Raw genomic sequence first — 19,139 nt, forward strand, 5'->3', positions numbered from 1 at the left:
TCCCCCCTACCACTGAACCAAAAAAAATATCAATGACCTATGCTCCTTCCCTTCCTTGCCATGGATCCATATGTTGAGCGCACTCCATCGCTCACTAACTCTGATTCTTCAAGATCTAGCACTTCAAGTGATCCCGTTTCCATGGACCCACCAATACTCAACGTCAGAGACAGACCTCTTCCTTCAATACCCCGTGAATTGTCTCAGAAATCATACCATATACCTTTCCCTACTCCCAGGGAAAGACCTACATACCCAAACGACTCACTGCGCTCGGCTAGAAGGCCGAGCCTCGTTCACGACCGTCCACCGCAGCGTGCTTCATCCTTGGCTAAAACATTTGCCTGGAAGAGAATGCATCGTGCGGCCGTCCATTCCCTCAAGCAACCACATATTCTTGCACGCTTATTACAATTCATGCAATGGGCTGATTTTTACGTCCTATTATCAACGTGTGCCGATATGAGGCATCTCTGGAATACTCGCGATTTTAGAGATGTCGTACTATCCCATTTCGTCCCAGGCTACGGCTACGCCCTCAGGCATCGTGACCTCTCCAAGTGCCAAGACTTGGACATTTCCCTTCAAGACCTTGACCTCTTGCGTAGGTTTTCTTTTGTTCGGTTTATATCCTGACGTTAACGTTACTGCGCACTTGTTAATTTTAGTTATCTCGCAACGCGTTCCCCCCCATCAATACCCTGTTCACGCACTCAGGAGTCTACCGCCCAGCCGAGATTATGACGCAACTATCGCGAAATTAACCCATAAACTTGCCCTTCTCTGTCTCACGCACTCACGTTTCGTACTACTTCTTCAATGCCTCGTCCACAGTTCTTCTCTTCCCCTACCCATTGATGATGACTCCTATTTTCAATCCCCACGACTTTCCTCAGTTCCCCCCACACTGCCTCATGGCCTCCGCGAACTCACATTTCCTGCCCCTCTGTCATTCGTATCTGATGCATCTGCAAAGGCCCTGCCGAGCGCTTATTCATCAGGTACTGAGTCGGATCGGAGGCGGTCCATCCAGTCATCGCATAATCCCATGCCAAGGAGTCGAGACCCTCCAAAACCCAGGACTGCGGCTGACTTCAACCCGTCAATCAATCAACCGAAGCAGAGGAAACTTTCCATATTCGGTGGAAAAAACCCTCCGCCCCCTCCACTCTCGGAGCCCCGATCTCTCAAATACTATGATGCCAGATGGCGGCGCACCATCGCTGGCACGCCACTTCAAACGCCTGCGCCACTAGGCACTTACGCGAATAATCGGAATTTTATGTCAGAGGATGACATCAGCAAGTCTGTAATGCGTACCCACCGACGCACAGGATCTAGTGGGATGTCCAGTATCTCATCTTCGGCTAGTGGTAGTCCATCCCCACCAATATCTCGCAGAGCGGCACGAGACTCTTCTGGCCTCTCCACTGGCTCCCCACATGAGCTTTACACGGCAATTTCACGAACTCGGGCGCCGGTGCTGCGCGTATTCGTACCTTGTACAGGCCTCGTCCCTGAAACAATCTCATTATGCGAACAACAGCTGATCGACAACGGCCTCTGGGAACACCTCTCAACCGGGGATATCGTCTGCAACTTCGGCTTCCTCCCTGTGGCTCCCGAATCGGACGAGACATCATTATCGCAAGAATCCGATAGCGCGCTACGCAAATCATGGCTGCTTTACAACGGTTACGCACTTGTTCCGTTCACCCCTCCTATGCCCCCGCCCCTTGATGACCCCCTCAGCCTTCCATCACCACTATACTATTCACACATCGCGCCTTCCCATGTTCACCCTCTATTTGCATTCGCACCTCCAGGTGGCGGTGGCGTCCCTGAGCTCAACCTAGTACAAACAACAGAACGCGTCCGTTCGCCGCAGTCCCGCGGAGGATGGGCCGCTGCGAAGAAGTATATGTGGGTCGCGCGTGCACGCGTCGGCATGGGTTTCATTGACGTCGACGATGGAATTGGCGAAGGGTGGCGGGGTGAATGGGTCCTCGAGACCGAAGGCACGCGTGAGGGGCGACACACGCTCGTAGACTGTCTATCAGGGGAAGCAGGTGAGGTTTTTGTGTGGGAGTTTGTGAGGGAAAAGAGCGGCAGCGGGCGAATATGGCTAAAGTGAGTGTTCTTGTATATTTTTTGATTGGTTGGATGGATAAGAGTGCTGATTCTATTGTTCTAGACTTGTACGACCGTTACAACCTCCGGACTCATCAGTGGACATTCGTATGTTACAATCTTGAGGACTTTTATTGCTGTGTAGAGAACAGTTTTACTTTTACTGCATTTGCCATTTGCACCATTACTACGTCGGACGCTGCATTAGGATTGGCTCTGTTTCTACATACTGACTTTTTCACGGCGCTCATCGGTTGGATATTTATCGACTATGTGTAGGGTATATGTAACTGTCATGATCAGCTGTCACATTCACTGCTGCTTATCTACACGCTCTCAATTTCGATGCTGGCATGGTGGAACGTTCTTCAATCAAGGGCCCGGTCCGTTCATTACCGCCCGTCTACAATTGGGACTTCATCATGCAATTACGGCTTTCTTCTCGACAGACACGATAAGTACGTATCACGGGTGATGATCAATAACAATAGAAGTAATGAAGTTTCACGTGTCAAACGAGTGTCACGATGTCCAGGTTCACGAAATGATCCCGCTTGACGGCTCCTTCAGGCGGGGCCACTACGCCAGCTTGTTGCAGCACACTAAACGCGGTTTAGCACGAGGAACAAACTGGGACACAGGAAAATGGCACTTACCTCAACGTGTCACTGATGACGTTCCACGGTATCGTTGAGCAGTCTTCAGGGTACTCCACAGCATCGAGCCACTCCTTCACAAATAAACGCACTGTCAACACCCCTTCCATCAGGCCAAAGATAAGATATCACCTTGACGTCTGTTTCAGGATAGCTAAAGGTGTCCATCACAAACTTGACGCTCGGTCCTGCTCGGGCCTCTGCAGACGCAAATGCACGGACGTGGCGCGAGAGATTATTGAGGAACGTGCGTACGGCAGCTGGTTCTGCTCGTGTCGGGTGCGCCGCGATGAGCCAGGAGGGCCATGGCGTTGGGACTTGACCGATCTGGATCCGAATTAAAATGGGATTGGTCAGTATAGTCATGTAATACCACTAGTCTCATATAGCTTACGAAGCGACACTCCCCCGCGTCGGAAAATGGTTTCGTGGTGAACCATTCCCACATGAAAGCGCTCGTCGTCCCGTCATTCACGGAATTAATGAGGCCGTGGATGTCGTTATTGACTGTGCATCAGCTTTTGTGTTAGACATGCCGAAGGAGGGAGACAATCAGACACGCACCTTGGAACTTGAGCTCACTCGTGGGCCAGCGCTGCTGTAACGCCATGACGTACGCCATTGTCTGACTCCCGCTACGTCATCCCGAAACATGATCGTGATGGAGGCATGTGATTTTGGGTGCGAGGCTCACCTGCCATTTCTTGAAATACCGATCGTGCTGCCTTGGAGGTCGGAGATTTTATTGTATGCTGAGGGTTTGTGCCCCGTTATGACCGCCCTGTGATAATGAAACGATTATACATCCATTTACAAATCAATCGGTGTATGTGAGAAATGGACCCGGGCGCACCAGCGGAGAGGCGACGTGACGTAACTCCCTACAAGCTTATACGCCTCCGATCCCTTTGCGATCCCTGCGATCAAGGGATCTGTGAGAGCTCTGTTTCGGTATTGGATGACAAGATCAGAAATATTACTTTAAAGATCGAGCGAGGCGTACATTGCGATATCAATTTCATCCTTCGTGAGTCGGGAGATCAGCTGGCCCGTGCCACCTGTGTTGGATGTTTGCTCCAATACCGTAGGGAATGAGTGAATTGAGGGGCGTACTGGGGCACTCGACAAGAGTAAACGTCGAGCCCTTGTCTTCGGCTTCGAATTGCAAAAGGGGAGAACAGAAGTGTTCTCGGACTAGTAAATCAGGTGTCAGATGTCATTTTCTTCAAGCGATTTGAGCAGACGAGTACCATATCCAATCCTTAGAACCATGATAAGCCTGAGAGCACAAGAGACGCTGAGAAAGTCAGTTCCGACGTCTCGTAAAGACTTCGGAACGGTCGGACTTCCAATTTTGAATATTGGCCCCTGTCACATGCGCAGGCATTATGCCGTAACTTATCGAAATTCATCTTCCACAAAGTGCAGACAGAAACAGATGCACAGGAATCAGTCACTGCCCACTTCGACATCATCACATATCTGCATGTGACCTGACAGGGAGATTTAATCAGTAGTGTTGTGCTTTTTGCTGTGGATGGACGAGCCGGTGCAAAATCAGGAAGTGAAATGGTGGTACATATACTAAGTGAGGACAAGTGTAGGACTTACTGCACGAATTGGATCAGGGACGCACGTATGTAGTGGGGGAGGAGAGATACATTCAGAGTAAGCGACTGATATCACGCCGAGAGCTGTGAGAGGGAAGGTTAGTCTCGGAAAGGATGTGCATATACATGTCTTTACTGTGCACATACATGGGCAAATATTGATCATCATCGACGATCTCAATGGAGCAAGACACATTAGTTCAACGCACGATATAGATGTCCCGTGAATAGCAGAAAGGGCACGAATAGCGTAATGACATAAAATACTTTTATTCTTGTCCAGTGCGATCGAAGGAGGAACGTTCACTCTGAACAGTATGTTATTATCAATGCCAGAAACTATCATGGGCAAGTACATTACCTCTTCGTGAAGTGAACAAAGTTAATCATAGGTCTGCATAGGCTAGTTTAACATTTGACGGGAATGGCCCGCCCAGAATGTAGCTATCGATGGTTAGCTGCATTACAACGAGGAAGAATCGGATCAACAATACGCACTGCATATGTACTGGTGGCACATGGATCATGTATTATTATCAATGGCCCTCCTATGGCGCGACGCACCGCCTAAGTCCGCAGACTGCTTGCCGCCGAGCCGAATGCTTTATCTGCATCATGTTGGGGGGATGAGTTTCACGCATTAGGGATCCCCGCACCGTCTTATCTTCAGCTGGGAGCCAGTCAAGATCGGAGAAAGAGGGGTATCGAAGTTGAGGCGCTCAAGCCTCCTTGATTCACAACAGGGGTGACGAGCCTAGAGTTAGACGTGTCATTCTGAACTGTGCGCTGCCAGACGTCACGGTTTGCTCGCAGGAGTGTACTTTGGTAGCAAGAGTCGGGCTGATTTTTTGACGTTGGACACTTTGCGAGCTGCACAGAGGTACTAATATCGAGACTTGTCCATGGTGTTATCGATACCGATTAATAGGCCAATACAAATTTGCTGTTTGGATGACAACTCGGAAGTGCGGGCGTAAATATCGGGAGGAGTGATTGAGCTTACGCATGCGAATATCAATCAGTCCAAGGGTTCGCGTGAACTGGAGGCTTTTCGCATGAACAAGTCCTCGGTGAAATACTCGACATAGTAGTGGTAAGTAGACATATCACCCGTGAGAAATGCTTTGTCCTCCGAATCGGCAAACAGCGACACTTGGTTGAACCGTTATTACTTGTTAAATTCAGGGTGCTTCCGAGTCACCCATGAGCTAGTGAAGAAACTCAAGCTAAACGAACTATGTTTTGAGGCCCATTCCTTAACAATAGGCGTCCCAGTTATCTCTTTTGCGCTCTTGTTATGATCATCAGCTCACAATCGATTCTGACTGAAGTCTCATTACAAGCCATGTTCAGTAGGCCATTCCGACGGTCTGAACGTTGATCATTTGTCAGTACGTTGAATCTCTGCTCGGACCTCTTTGGCTGGCACCTCGAGGACAACCAACAGGCGCCGGTGCTGAGAGGGGGGGGCAAAGCTCAGAATATGCTGTCCGCGCTCTCGTCCTAAAATTACTCCATATACATGGTAAGGCTTGCATTTTTTGACGTAGATAACATTTATTTTGCTCCGGATATTCTGCAGGGAACACCGCACTGTAAGTGCGGTGCATGCAGCAAAAAGATGCTGTTTTAGCGACAGTGGTAGACTACAGCTGTAGTGCTAGCGGAACAATGACGCTCTTGTGTCTACAAGAGAGCAGCCGATCAATGATGCCATGACCTCCACAAGTGGATACACCCGCCCAAAAAAAAACACCAGAAGACCTGTGGGTCTGTAGATTCCTGTAAGCTTAGTTATATAGGAGGTAGTGTGCTTGAGCACCAACAACAACTTTTGATCATGCATCGCTTTTTTGAATTTGACGATATCATCCATGCCGTGTTACAACACGTCAAATCCTCCCCGACGGACTTGGTGAATGTGGCGATGACATGTTCCAGGCTGGCAGGTCCCGCCCTCAACATCCTCTGGTCTGAACAACATAGTCTGGCACCCCTCATTATGTGTCTACCGGAAGACGCCTGGGAGGTCACGGAGGATCATACTATCGTAAGTCAAGTGTGTCATTTGAGTCTTGACAGGACAATGCTCACCGTCCTCTTATCTGCAGAATCTTTCTAGAGAACCAACTCCCATTGAGTGGGAGCGCCTTAGAATAAATGCATCGAGAGTGCGTCGACTTCTTACTGATGACTGCGAGCCCCTGGAGCTACAACCCAGTGGCCGTGTCTTACAGAGACTTTTCGAGCGGTTCCCTCCTGTCAGACTCTTCCCGAACCTTTTCGAATTGGATTTCGAGGCCGCATTTGGGTTTCTGGAGTGTAGTTCAAAAGTGTTGCTACTTCGGCAGTTCCTTTCGCCTAGATTGGAAGCGCTCGCGTTTGACGTAGCTGGCTTGCCGACGCATGAAGTAGAGCAATTGCTTGCCGCTCTTCCCGCAGAAGCGTACGGTTTGCGCCAAATGATGATATTGGCGGACGATGGTGCCAAAACTTTTACAGTCCCTCCGAGCCTCGGAAAGCTGCCAAAGTTAACGCAGCTGGCCATTTACGCAATCGATACATGCCTGACGAAGCAGACAATCAACAATATCCAGCAAGCACAGCGTCTTCAGACCCTCAACATTTCTTTGCGCGGAACCTCCTGTGATGCGGGTGATATACCCTTTGAATTACCTAGTCTCGAAATCCTACGTCTCTTTGGCGATTCCTTGCCACAGTGCACGCACTTCCTTCGTCAAGTCACCACCCGACAACTACAATTAATCGATATCTGTTACTACAAGCCTGCTCGCCCGACCGAAATCTCCGCCTTGATAGAATCATTGTCCACGTTATGCCAAAATTTCAGATCCTTGAAACAACTCTACCTGGTCGATTCATCAATTGTGAATGTTGATGAACCCGCCGTCCCACTCCCCTCTCAAATCTTCCGACCCTTGTTCAAGTTCAACGAACTGGTATCTGTTGTATTCCTGGGCATTGGAGACTACAACCTTGACGATAGGTTCATCAATGATGTCGCAGTTGCCTGGCCGCTTATTCAGGATTTGAAGTTCACCGCCTCAAGGAGACGTGCCGGTTGTAACGTCACCTTTACCGCCGTGATGTCACTGGCGTCAAGGTGTAGATGGCTGCAATTTTTGCATCTGACGTGCGATGCTACACAGGCGACGATAATTCCTCGAGCACCGGACGGGACCAACGAGTTTTGGCCCACGCAAACCGCCCTTTGCAATCTGCACCTTGGGTACTCCGAGATGTCGGAAGTCTCGGGCGTACCATATTTCCTAGCTGAAGTATTTCCGACTCTATCGCATTTCTACTGGTATCGCAACACTGGGGACTTCGGTATCGAAATTCTTATGGAAGCAGCACTGGAAGTAGCACGGCAAGAACTAAGGGCAGGTTCGGGGCTTGAATGCACTATAGAAGGCGTCTCCCAACGCTCATTCTCTGAATGTAGGATTTTTTAAATTTGCTGCTGAGCCTGGAAAAGCGCAGTGATACATGGTGTGGAGCGGCCGCGTAGTACTACTAAGTATGTCGAAGGCGGGTGGCCGAATCCATGCCAGAGCGTGTTGAAATCGGATGAAACATGGAAGAAGTGCACTAGTGACTTTAAAGTGTCCACGGGCCGGTTCTTGCCCAACATAACATCTAGGGTTCTGATCTGTTGGTGCTGTTGCCGCATTGCATGCGAAGAGACTTGGCCTTAAGCCTCGTTGATTTCTTGACTATTTGGACTTCCCGTCAGGCTTGTGGTCACAGTGGCAGCGAGAGAAAATATTTTCCCCAGCTCTCCTCGCTCCTCTTTGTCGTTCCTTACTAGACAGACGCGAAATATGCTCAGCGAGTTCACCGTCTAGACACAATCAAATCCTGATAGTCTGTCAGCTTGGACGACGCACTGCCAATCGGAAGCTCGGAAGCATGTAGTGCCTTCCTCACCTTACATCAAGTGGAAACATGTCTCCTCACCCGAGGGTGTGCCTGTCTCTATCAGGATTGCGTGATAAAAGGCAATTCTCATCATCGAAGTTAGTTGAAGAGAAGTTTTAAGACACACATGACACAAGTATCCGCAACCTTTCTTCTATACATGCGCCAACCAAATCCCGGTGGTTAGCGAGATGAAGAAGGGCATATGTATTACAAAACAGATGCTCGGGCAACGGAAAACTGTAGGAGTAAAAGTGGAGGATGTCACCGTGACGACTCACGAGTGGTTGCTAGTACATTCGGTGATGCGGGATCCGAGATATAAACACTACAGGCTTGCCGTCAACGTAAGCCCTAAATTTCAACCACAATGTTGTTGTTACTAACCGAATCAACAGTCTTTTACTGGAATATTGTGAATGAACGCATCAGTTACTTGAAGGATGCGTGTAGTGGTACTGACGAACATATCAGCATGGGTACGAGGGATTCAAGAACCAACTATCACCTTTACAGGTGACAAACGAGCTGCAGGAGTATGTTTGGTAAATCATCTTGTGCATCGTGCTCACTATCTCTTCAGACCAATGTGGATGTGGTCGACAACATGCCTCCAGCCAAGCGCATGAAAACAGTGATAGTGCACGAGGAGGAATTGCCATCAGACTCGGAGTCAGAAGCTACAACAGCACTTCCTACTACTACTACAAGACGCAGGAAGTATCAGCTTGGACCTTCCCGCCAGGTGCTTAGACAATAATGCCTGGCATGGTGTATTCCTCCCGACTATTGCACATGCTGCCGGCGGAGAGGACGTTGATCCATGGTTCATTGACGAGCACAGTCTGCTCACAATACTTGTAAAGGCCTGGAGTGTTGTATATGAAGGGAAACTTTCGTTGAAACGCTGCATTGATGCAGTCTGTCCTGCGGTATGTCTTACGAACACAGATGGTCGACTCCTGATAATTCTTTCATACAGTCCAAGCAAGCATTGCATAGGTGGCGCAGTGATTTGGATGTGCTGCCCTCATTATGATCACGAGCATCATGGCATCTAATCCTGCTTCATTTTCAACTTATGAGCAACGCTCCCGGTTTGCCAAGTATTATCTTTATAAAAATCGGTTTCTTTTCAAGAACGATTCTTCTAAAGACAAGAAGGTCGGGGCACCTGTTATGCTTAATTCATGCTAACATTCCTGTCGTTTAGGAGTGGACGGGGATGTGGCAATCGAGATCCATACTGCAAACATTTGCAGCCCACCTTGATTACACTCGAGGTTGTGTGCCTGTCGAAGCTCCTGGATGCGAAGAGCAACTCAGTCGAATAGCACTTGCACTCTCTGCAGCAGCGGTAAGCTATATGATTTTTTTATTACCCTATTGCACTAATTGTTGTTAGGCTAAGCGCGCCTTACATCTCCTTTCGACCGGAGAGATGAGTTTCGAGGTTACGACTGCAGTTGCGAAAGGCAAGAGAAAGGTCATGCGAAAGAGTGAGGCTCAAGCCTTGAACAATGACTTATTATGGAAAGTTATCATAAGCAACAATGAGGATTTCTCCGAGTCGCTATGGGGGTATGATAGTCGTATGTTTCTGAATGCAATCAACCGCATACCCGCAGAAAATATGCTGGACATTGTGAAGAGCGCAGAACCATTCATGGCAACTGCCACTGGCCACGTAGAGATAAATAGTGTGGAGGATATGGATGAGGAGTACGTCGATCTCTTGGATTTCCGATGAAAGTGAGTACTTGGTCTTTTTTAGTATCGTTTTTATGAGAAGTAACGATCAGCGGAATTCAGACCCGCTAGTCAACTTCGTTGTCCATCACCCTCGGTCACCCTTCCAGCATTCCCTTGTTGCCCACATATAATCTCAGTCGTCCTCTCTCTTTGCCTTTCCGCTATTGTGGCCTTAATTTTCATTTTCATTGTCATGAAATTTTACCTCATCGTGCATCCTACTTAATCTTTACCGGTACCACCCCTGAAATCCATCTTAATCGCTGCAAGCTTTGCATGATACTTCAGTAATATACCAAGAATTGCCGAAGCTGTGCGGGAGAATGAACGTTGAAGACAGACCCGCGCGAGAAGGCGATATTAGATAGGGAGCAGAAGGTGAAAGCTGGCTTGAATGCTGCCGGCTGGTCTCGCAGGTGAGCTTTGGGCTTTGAATCGACATCCTGAGCGATGTATGCCCAGTAGCTCAACTCAGTGATGAGTGCGCATCTCCTGTGCTAGCGAGAAATCGTCAGGAAACGGTGAAACAGCCCATTATTTGACCGCAGTCTAGAAACGTACGTTTCACAGCTTGGTACTTCACTTAAACAATAGCCTATCATTTGACAGATCTATATCCATTTCGTGTTCTCACTCACCATTGCCATTATAAGTCCTGCCATGAAGTCCGCCTCAAACGCAGATGAAAAAGCTCCCTCTCCTCCGCAGTCGCTTCCACCTTATTCCGATGACTTGTTACCTCATTCTCAAACTCTATCAAGTAGCAGCTCGACATTTTAGGCAGCTAGTGCCAGTGGTGATGCACGAGCAAATTCTCGTTGCCTGTAGAGGCCCGACGAGTATAAAATCATATTGTATTCCGAGTTACACGCTAATGCTAGTCAATACATGCCATAATCTTGGGAAGCAGTTGAATCATGCTAGATCCTGTGTCAGAGTCGATCACGAGCTTAGCGTAATATTCTCGAATACTGAGGATCAGCCGTGGTCCCAACACAGCTGACTGTGCAATGGAACGATATTTCAAAAACACCAATAATAAGTCAGGGTTGTTGGAGAATATTGATCCTATGGAAAATGATGAAGCGTGTTGCATGCGGAGGTCAGTGACACATTGCGTACCTTTGCCATCATTGGCCAAACACCACCGAGGGAGAAAGCAGAAAACTACAACGAGCTGGTATGTGAAAGAACTTCAATGGAAACATACTATGTTCGCGTTATCGGCTCACCTTACAAAGTACTCGTGTGAGTTTGCATTAACACCGTGAAACAGCCCTTAATAACACCTCCGCCGAGTGTCGTCCCAATTCACGAAGGTGCTTTAGAGCAATCCGGACTGCAAGACACAGTGTGAAGATCTCCCACACACCGATGAGTAGTATAGGGATGTTGTCCAGATTTTTGGGATTTTCAACAACGCACTGATAGGTGCCAAAGAGAATGACTTGCTCTGGTATTTATCAATGAGCCCGAGGCACTCGTCCCTTCGATCCATAATTGAAACTTACCCGCTGAAATATACCTCATGTTTATTGTGAGCATCACTATATTGGCGATAATGATGGCCGTGAAGACAACAACGAGGAGTACCAGAACCTTTCTAGACCGTTGATACATGGCATATAACCGAGCAATCATAATGACTTCGTATAATGTTTCAGTGGAGTCAAGGTATTGCAACTGCGTAGACTCACCACCAAGTATTGGAATTAGGACCCACATTGTCCAATATAACGCGAAGTACATGTAAAGGCCTGGCACATCCAGTCAGTGAGAAGTCTTAGGATAACCCACTCCAACGAGACTCACAACTGTAGCAACCACTATGATGGATCAGAAAGCTGGCCAGGAATGTTGCTCACCCCTCCATGATAGTGAATTAGTAGACGGATATGGGAGGGATCAGTACGAAATGCTCACTACATCTTTTAGAGGTATTATCTGAACTCCCACTGTATGCAGCTGGTCAGAAGCAACAAACGATACATATGAAGAGACGCACTCTGTATGCTCATACTGATGGTGAGATATGGGCAATCAGCACAACACCGGACATTAGCTCTCCAAACTTGAACACACATGGCATATATTATTCCGACGTAGCGCACCTAGGATATCATCACATCAGCTCAACTTGTTAAGCACACGTATAGCACGAGCTACATACAGCGAGATACAGGACAGTCATCAGGGACCAGTGTTGCTTCTGTCGCAGATTGATGTTATTGTTACGTCGTTCCTTTGGACATGAGGCCTGAGGGCTCTCAGCTCACCCAAATTAATTCAACCTATGAAATTATTTCAGAGAGATGACCGTTCTGGTAATGACATTAACCTACCTCTTGTCCGAATGCAAGTACTGGAGAAGCCATCAGGATATCAATCAATATTTCATGCAATCTTGCTCACTCCAATCGTATATTACGCCAGTCGAGGCAGCAACTACAAAAATGCAGCAAAGGTTAGATCAGCACATCGTCATCAACCGACTGGCTCTCTACTAGTACATACCCATCAAATAGCTGAAAAGGATATGTGAATTGATGAGCGGCCACCAACTGGGATCATTTGAGATTATGGTCATACTACTGTTACTAGAGGATGTGAGCGAGCGAGCGGCGAACTTGGTGGACGGACGTATGGGGATAACATTCGTGCTATAGCAAATATAAGGCACCTACAATTAGCATAACGCCCAGCAAACGCTGACCGGTTCACTGCCCAAGTTACTGCGGAGATTAGTACCATGCGACCATCCCTTGGTTACACTGGGCTGAGTCGTACCACTGCATTAGCACGTGGAACAATATATTGTCGACGGAACGTGGCCGAAACGTTGGTCCAGCGCGTAACTCGAGGAGTCACGGAATCGACAGCAAGTAAGAATATATTTGTGCCTGAGGCCTGAAGGCTGGCCCTCGTTATTCAGGATAGCCGGTCCGGATTGTACATGTTTGTTCTTGATTTGTCGTCGACCTGCCTCAGCCCGGTGTCTCTCTTCGCCCGCAGCCGCCATCGTATCAATTTTACATCGCCATGGCCTTCAGCAGCTTCGTCTTCTGCTTTGCCATTGTCTTCGTCTGTGCCTTCCGTTTCGCTGGTCCCGGTCACTGTGTCGGATCAGGAGCTCTCTACACATCTATGAAATAGCTGAGAATAATATTCGCATTCATGGTTAGCCATTAACTGGCCGCATCATTCGAGATTAGGGTCATACTATTAGGGGATGGGTGTGAGCAACTTGAAGGGAGGGACGTAGCGTAGTATAATGATCGTATAAGTGCCCGAAGTAAGTGTTTCAGCATGAGTTATCAAGTAAAGGGGGAATATGTATCTAGGAATATCGAAATAACAGTTGTTGATGTAACAGTCGGAGAACTGTTAGTGTTGCGGGCAACGTGATGGCATTCCAGGGAGATAGAACTATTTCGAACACGTCCCGTGTTACACACTATTGTTAGTCAATACATGCACACGATCTTGGAAAGCAGCTGAAATCATGCTAGGTCCAGCATCGATGTCGATCACAAGCTTGGCGTGATATTCTCGAACACCGAGGATCAGGCGTGGTCCCAGCACAGCTGACTGCACAATGATGAATATTTCAAGAAAGCCGAAACGAATCAGAATTGTTGGAGAATATGGATCCTATGGAAAATAATGCATCAATGAAGCGTGGTTGCAGAGGTCAGTGACACATTGGCATACCTTTGGCATCGTTGGCGAAAAATAACTGAAGGAGAGGCATAAAACTACGATGAAGCTGTCAAGTGCAGGACTTCAATAAGATAATCACGTTCACGTTATCTGCTCACCTCACAAAGTAACTCATGTGAGTTTTCATTAACACCGTGAAACAGTCCCTGATGACACCTCCCGCCGAGTGCTGTCGCAATTCACGGAAGTGCTTTAGAGCAATCCAGACTGCAAGACACAGTATGAAGACCTCCCACACACCGATGATCATCCAAGGAATGGTGTCCAAATTTTTGGGATTTTCAACAACGCACTGATAGGTGCCAAAGAGAATGACTTGCTCTGGTATTTGTCAATGAGTCCGAGGCACTCGAACCTTCCGATCCATAATTGAAGCTTACCCGCTGAAATATATCTCATGTTGATTGTGAGCATCACTGTGTTGGTGAGATTGATGGCCGTGAAGACAACAACGAGGAGTATCAAGACCTTTCTGGACCGTTGATACATGGCATATAACCGAGCAATCATGATGACTTTGTATGATGTTTCAGTGAAGTTGAGGTATTGCAACTCCGTAGACTCACCACCAAGTATTGGAACTAGGACCCACATCGTCCAATATAGCGCGAAGTACATGTGAAGGCCTGGCACATCCGGTCAGCGATAAGCTTCAGAGGATCACACGCTCCAAAGAAACTCACAACTGTAGCAACAATTATGATGGATCAGAAAGTTGTCAAAGAATGTCGCTTACCCCTATATGATAGTTGATCAGACGGATATGGAAGGAAGGACATCAGTACGGAATGCTCACTGCATCTTTCAGCGGTATTATCTGAACAGTCACTGTATGCGGCTGGTCAGAATCAACAATAATGCGTGTGAAGATGCGCACTCTGTATGTTCATGCTGAGAGATGGGCGATCAGCGTAGTATCAGATTTTAGCTTTCCAAACATACCCAGCATATATTACTCCAACGTAGCGCACCTAGAATATTATCAGCTCAACGCATTAATCACTGCTTATAGCACAAGCTACATACAGCAAGATACATGACAGTCATCAGGGACCAGCGTTGCCTCTGTCGCAGATTGATAGTATCTTACGTTGTTCTTTGGACACTGAGAATCTGCTCACCCAAATCAACTCGACCTATGAAACCGTTCTTAGAGAGACGACGCTTCCGATAATGGCATCAACCTACCTCTTGTCCGAATGCAAGTACTGGAGAACCGTCAGGATATCAATAACTGTTTTACACGATCTTGCTCACCCCAATCGTACATTACCACAACCGAGGCAGCAACTGCAAAAATGTAGTGAAGGTTAGATCAGTATATCACCGTCATCACCAGACTAGCCCTCTACTAGTACGGACCTAAGAAATAGCTGGAAATAATGTGTGAATTGATGAGCGGCCACCAGCTGGGATCATTTGAGATTATGGTCATGGTCTTAGAGGATGTGAGTGAGTGAGCGGCGAACTTGGTAGACGTATGACGATGACATTCGTACCAGATATACCACCTTTTATCATTGCTACGATGACAGGCATAATATCTGTTTATCCTGAAGTAAGGGCTTTTGGCACGATGAGGAGGAAAGCAATGACTCACAGCCGCGCACCGGAAATAGAAAAAGTGAACATCCTGATTTCGGTGACTAACTTGTCTCTTCATCCCGACTGGATCCTCGATCGTGAAAAGCCATACCAGTTCCTATGTCTACTGCAGGCGGAGTAAGTTATATCGCATTGCTAGAGAGAGACTTGAGCAGAATTATTCTGAAGCTTTGTGCTCATGATTATGTTCTAATTCGTCCACCAGTTCACTGTGACTGATTAGTAGTATTTGGTCCAGAGGGGCCGAGTCGTACCGCTGTAGCCTGTAGCACCATATGACACAATGTCGGCGGAAGCGAAGAACTAGTATAGTCGGACATAACTATTCGGAGGGTCAGTTGACTTAGTTCTACCGTACGGTTGTAACCGGCAGAACTGGCAAAGCTCTAGGCTATGTATCAGACTGTCTTCCTAATGGACTTGGATGACATCAATATTACCTCGTCCCATCCATATGCCTCACTGTCCTCACCGTTGTAATTAACCACCTTTGAACCTCAGGCCTCATCTAGAACAGCCTGTGGTATTACACCTTTTTGTCCCGACCAAATTTAAACTCGTCAGAATCATCCTTCGAGCTCTTCAGCTTCATCGATGCTCTCAACTTCTTCAGTCCTTTTCAACTCTTCGCTCGAGAGCTGCAAATTCAGCAGTTGAACATCATCAGATGAGATCCTAATAAGTATCTGGAACGACAAGAAGGTCATCTGCATCATGAGGCGAGAGAAATGTCTAAGGATGACTCGAGATTCTGTGCAGTCTCGACAGCCAACCTACCTCTTCACGAATGTGTGAGCATGTCATATGGCGGCATGGCCCGGGTGTGTGAACTTCCCAGCTCCGGTTTGCACAAATTTCAAATGTGTCAAACTGCGAGTGCATGGATTACGTTGCACTGAGATCAGAAAATGTACACTCTACTTCGCCTGCATATCCTACGATTGAGAGGATCGCTACGACAAAGACCTCCAATACCTGGGCAAATTCGGAATTGATTGGACGTCCTCCAGCATATGTACACTAGGAAAGTAAGTTTTCATGTTCTATTGCTGTTATCAGATCTAGCTTACATATCTGCAAATCTCAGATACCCTGGAGCTCTGCCATGGACCGGGTACAACCAGTTTTGTCAGACCGGTTGGCAGAATTCCCGAGTTCTGTCAGCAACACTAGCCGAAGAATATAGTATGGTAGTACGTACAATCGATCCTAGTGCCGACACCAACTCGGACACCAACTGGTACCGTTTTGATCGTGCCTTACACAAGATCCAAAGTATCCAAAGGTCTTACTAGAGTTGTTAAACATATGAGTCATTCACGTTATCCACCCGGCCTTGAGGCATCGACCTGGCTATTAACAAGTGAACGACTAGCGGATTTCCACAGAACACTACCGGCATGCATCGCTATCAACCCAGCAAGCCTGAACGTTGAAGACCCGAGCTGTGTGTTGGATGATTGGAATGGGATCTGCTGGAAGTAAAGTCGACGAGGTGGCGAGGGGAGCGAATGTCGAAGGCATGCGCATGTCGAATAAATGGTTTCCACTACGACAATGACAGTGAGTAATAAGCTTGAATGAGATTCAGTATAATATACTCGGTGTACTAGTATCTCTAAAGGTGCTTGAGAGGTCGGAAGAACAAGTCAGTACATTTGCTCTTCAGCAGCGCCTTCACTACATGTATCTCCCGAATGCACTACCATCCGAAGCTCTCCTCAGTTCTTGCATCATGAAGCTTCAAGTCAGAGGTCCATGGGCTTCGAGTGTCTTCCGCACATCACATCCAGAACCAAAAAGCAGAGTCACACTCGCGTCAGGAAGACATAAATGTGCTAGCGTTGTCAGTAAAGGGAGTTGATGCAATAAGACAATCTGTTTCTCCTTAACACACCCAGCGACCCAATGACATAAAAATTTAAATACCACGACGAGACTTGACATAAATACAAACGAATTCTCCCGCATGCTGCAGACCAATACCCGACAAGTGTGAATCATATCGAACATCTCCCATACTACACGCTACTGCTAGTTTCAACATGGACATGTTCCTGGAAAGCAATTGAAGTCATAGCGGTTGCTGTATCGGAGTCGGCCACGAGTTTGGCATGATATTCTCGGATGTCAAGGATGAGCCGTGGTGCCAGCACAGAGAGCTGCACTACCTCTAAGACCTGAGTGAAACCAAGATAAATCTGAACATCCAGGGAAAATGTGCCCTATACAATTGATGAATCATGGTAGGGCATAGAGGTCGGTGACAGATTGGCACATATCCAAAGTCGCACAGATAAGTGCCGGAGAGAACAAGTTCCTCTAGCATTTGTCAATGAGCGTGGAGCAGTTAGATCTTTCATACATGATTAAAGCTTACCCCCTGAAGTTTGCATAGTCATTATTATGCCCATCACTACGTTGGCGATCATGATGGCCAGAAAGATGACAACGAGGAATATCAGCACCTTCCTGGATCGCTGATACATGGCATGCAACCGAGTGATCATGATAACTTGCATCATGTTTCAAGCAAGTCAATATCACAGAGATGTATAGCTCACCACCCAGTACTACTTCTACAACCTCACTCATCCAATTAAGTGCGTCGTACGTTATAAGGCCTGACGATTCAGAAACATCAGTTTTCAGCTTCGGAGGATCACAGGCTCGAGACAAACTCACAACTGTGGGAGTCGTCATGGTCTTGAACCAACGAGTTGTCGATAATCTCACTCACCCCTGCATGTAATTCAGCTGTTTGGACGGGAATGGAAGGCATCGGTGTGAAATGCTCACTGTATTTGTCTTCAAAATTGTTGGAACATTGACTGTATGCGACCTGTCACAAGAAAGAAACAGAGCCCATGCAAAGAGACATACTGAATATATAGATCCTGATCGTGAGAGATGGGTAATGAGCACAACATTAATGACTTAGACATAGAAACATACACAGAGAATCCCACTGCAACATATCGTGCCTAGGATATGTTTACATCAGTACAACTTCCTGACCACGCTTAAAACACAAGCTACATACAATGAGATACAGAACGGTCATCACAGACCACCGTTGCCTCTGCCGCGAATTAGTAGTGGTATTTTCACATCGTTCTTTTGATGTAGGGGTTTGCTCACCCAGATCAGTTCCACCTGTAGAATTGTTAGCGAGGTGGCTGCTCCTGTAATGGTGTTGGCCTACCTCTTGTCCGAATGTAAGTCCTAGGAATCCCGTAATATCAGCAGTCTTTCCATACTGAATTTTACTCACCCCAATCGTACATTACCACAGTACAGGAGGCAACTGCGAAACCGCAGTCAGGGTTAATAGAATGCTCGTGGTCATCATGAGGCTGGCTTTGCACAAACCTGTAAAATAGCTGCTAATAAGATGTGCATTAATGACTGGCCACCAACTGGGATCGTTTGAGACTAGGGTCATACTAGAAGAGGATGGAGGCGAGCAAGCAGGGAAACTTGGTGGATGCAGAACGATCGCATTCGTGCTTGATATACCACCATCTAGCAGTGATATCAGATTTGGGGGGTGATGTCTGATTGATCGAAGTAAGTGTTTCAGCATGAATCTAAGAAGAAAAGGGATCTGTATCCAGGGATATATTGATGAGATCAAATTGGAAGTTGTTGGGCTCACACGGTGTTTGAACGCTGCAAAAAATTGAACTGTTCGTGATTCTGGCAACGTGCCAGTGCGATGTTC

General features: G+C 47.3%; 4 protein-coding genes across 4 annotated transcripts; 3 read left to right on the top strand and 1 right to left on the bottom strand.

Annotated features, from left to right (window-relative positions):
* Positions 1 to 60: 60 nt before the first annotated feature.
* On the top strand, positions 61 to 2,134 carry F5891DRAFT_963609 (uncharacterized protein; the record flags this gene model as incomplete). The annotated part of the gene is made up of 2 exons (XM_041376021.1): positions 61 to 604; positions 669 to 2,134. 2 exons carry the CDS (start codon positions 61 to 63, stop codon positions 2,132 to 2,134), a joined length of 2,010 nt encoding a protein of 669 aa, XP_041218575.1.
* A 489-nt stretch (positions 2,135 to 2,623) lies between these two features.
* Positions 2,624 to 4,177, bottom strand: F5891DRAFT_69616 (periplasmic binding protein-like II). The gene is made up of 10 exons (XM_041372836.1): positions 4,037 to 4,177; positions 3,900 to 3,980; positions 3,790 to 3,844; positions 3,640 to 3,729; positions 3,481 to 3,567; positions 3,351 to 3,421; positions 3,181 to 3,293; positions 2,919 to 3,113; positions 2,787 to 2,860; positions 2,624 to 2,732 (listed from the first exon to the last, which is right to left on the bottom strand). The coding sequence occupies exons 1-10, from the start codon at positions 4,056 to 4,058 to the stop codon at positions 2,642 to 2,644; spliced, it is 879 nt and encodes a 292-aa protein (XP_041218576.1). The 5' UTR covers positions 4,059 to 4,177; the 3' UTR covers positions 2,624 to 2,641.
* A 2,059-nt stretch (positions 4,178 to 6,236) lies between these two features.
* F5891DRAFT_1282254 (uncharacterized protein) lies at positions 6,237 to 7,858 on the top strand (the record flags this gene model as incomplete). The annotated part of the gene is made up of 2 exons (XM_041370524.1): positions 6,237 to 6,446; positions 6,508 to 7,858. Coding segments are annotated over 2 exons (1,560 nt in total), but the record flags the coding sequence as incomplete, so codon positions are not given.
* Positions 7,859 to 9,211: 1,353 nt separating this feature from the next.
* On the top strand, positions 9,212 to 10,394 carry F5891DRAFT_69631 (uncharacterized protein). The gene is made up of 5 exons (XM_041372838.1): positions 9,212 to 9,270; positions 9,321 to 9,502; positions 9,555 to 9,695; positions 9,744 to 10,090; positions 10,151 to 10,394. Exons 2-4 carry the CDS (start codon positions 9,374 to 9,376, stop codon positions 10,086 to 10,088), a joined length of 615 nt encoding a protein of 204 aa, XP_041218578.1. The 5' UTR covers positions 9,212 to 9,270; positions 9,321 to 9,373; the 3' UTR covers positions 10,089 to 10,090; positions 10,151 to 10,394.
* The last annotated feature ends 8,745 nt before the right edge of the window (positions 10,395 to 19,139 follow it).

The sequence above is a fragment of the Suillus fuscotomentosus genome, assembly GCF_016647785.1.
Source record: "Suillus fuscotomentosus strain FC203 chromosome Unknown F5891scaffold_111, whole genome shotgun sequence".
NCBI lineage: Eukaryota > Fungi > Basidiomycota > Agaricomycetes > Boletales > Suillaceae > Suillus > Suillus fuscotomentosus.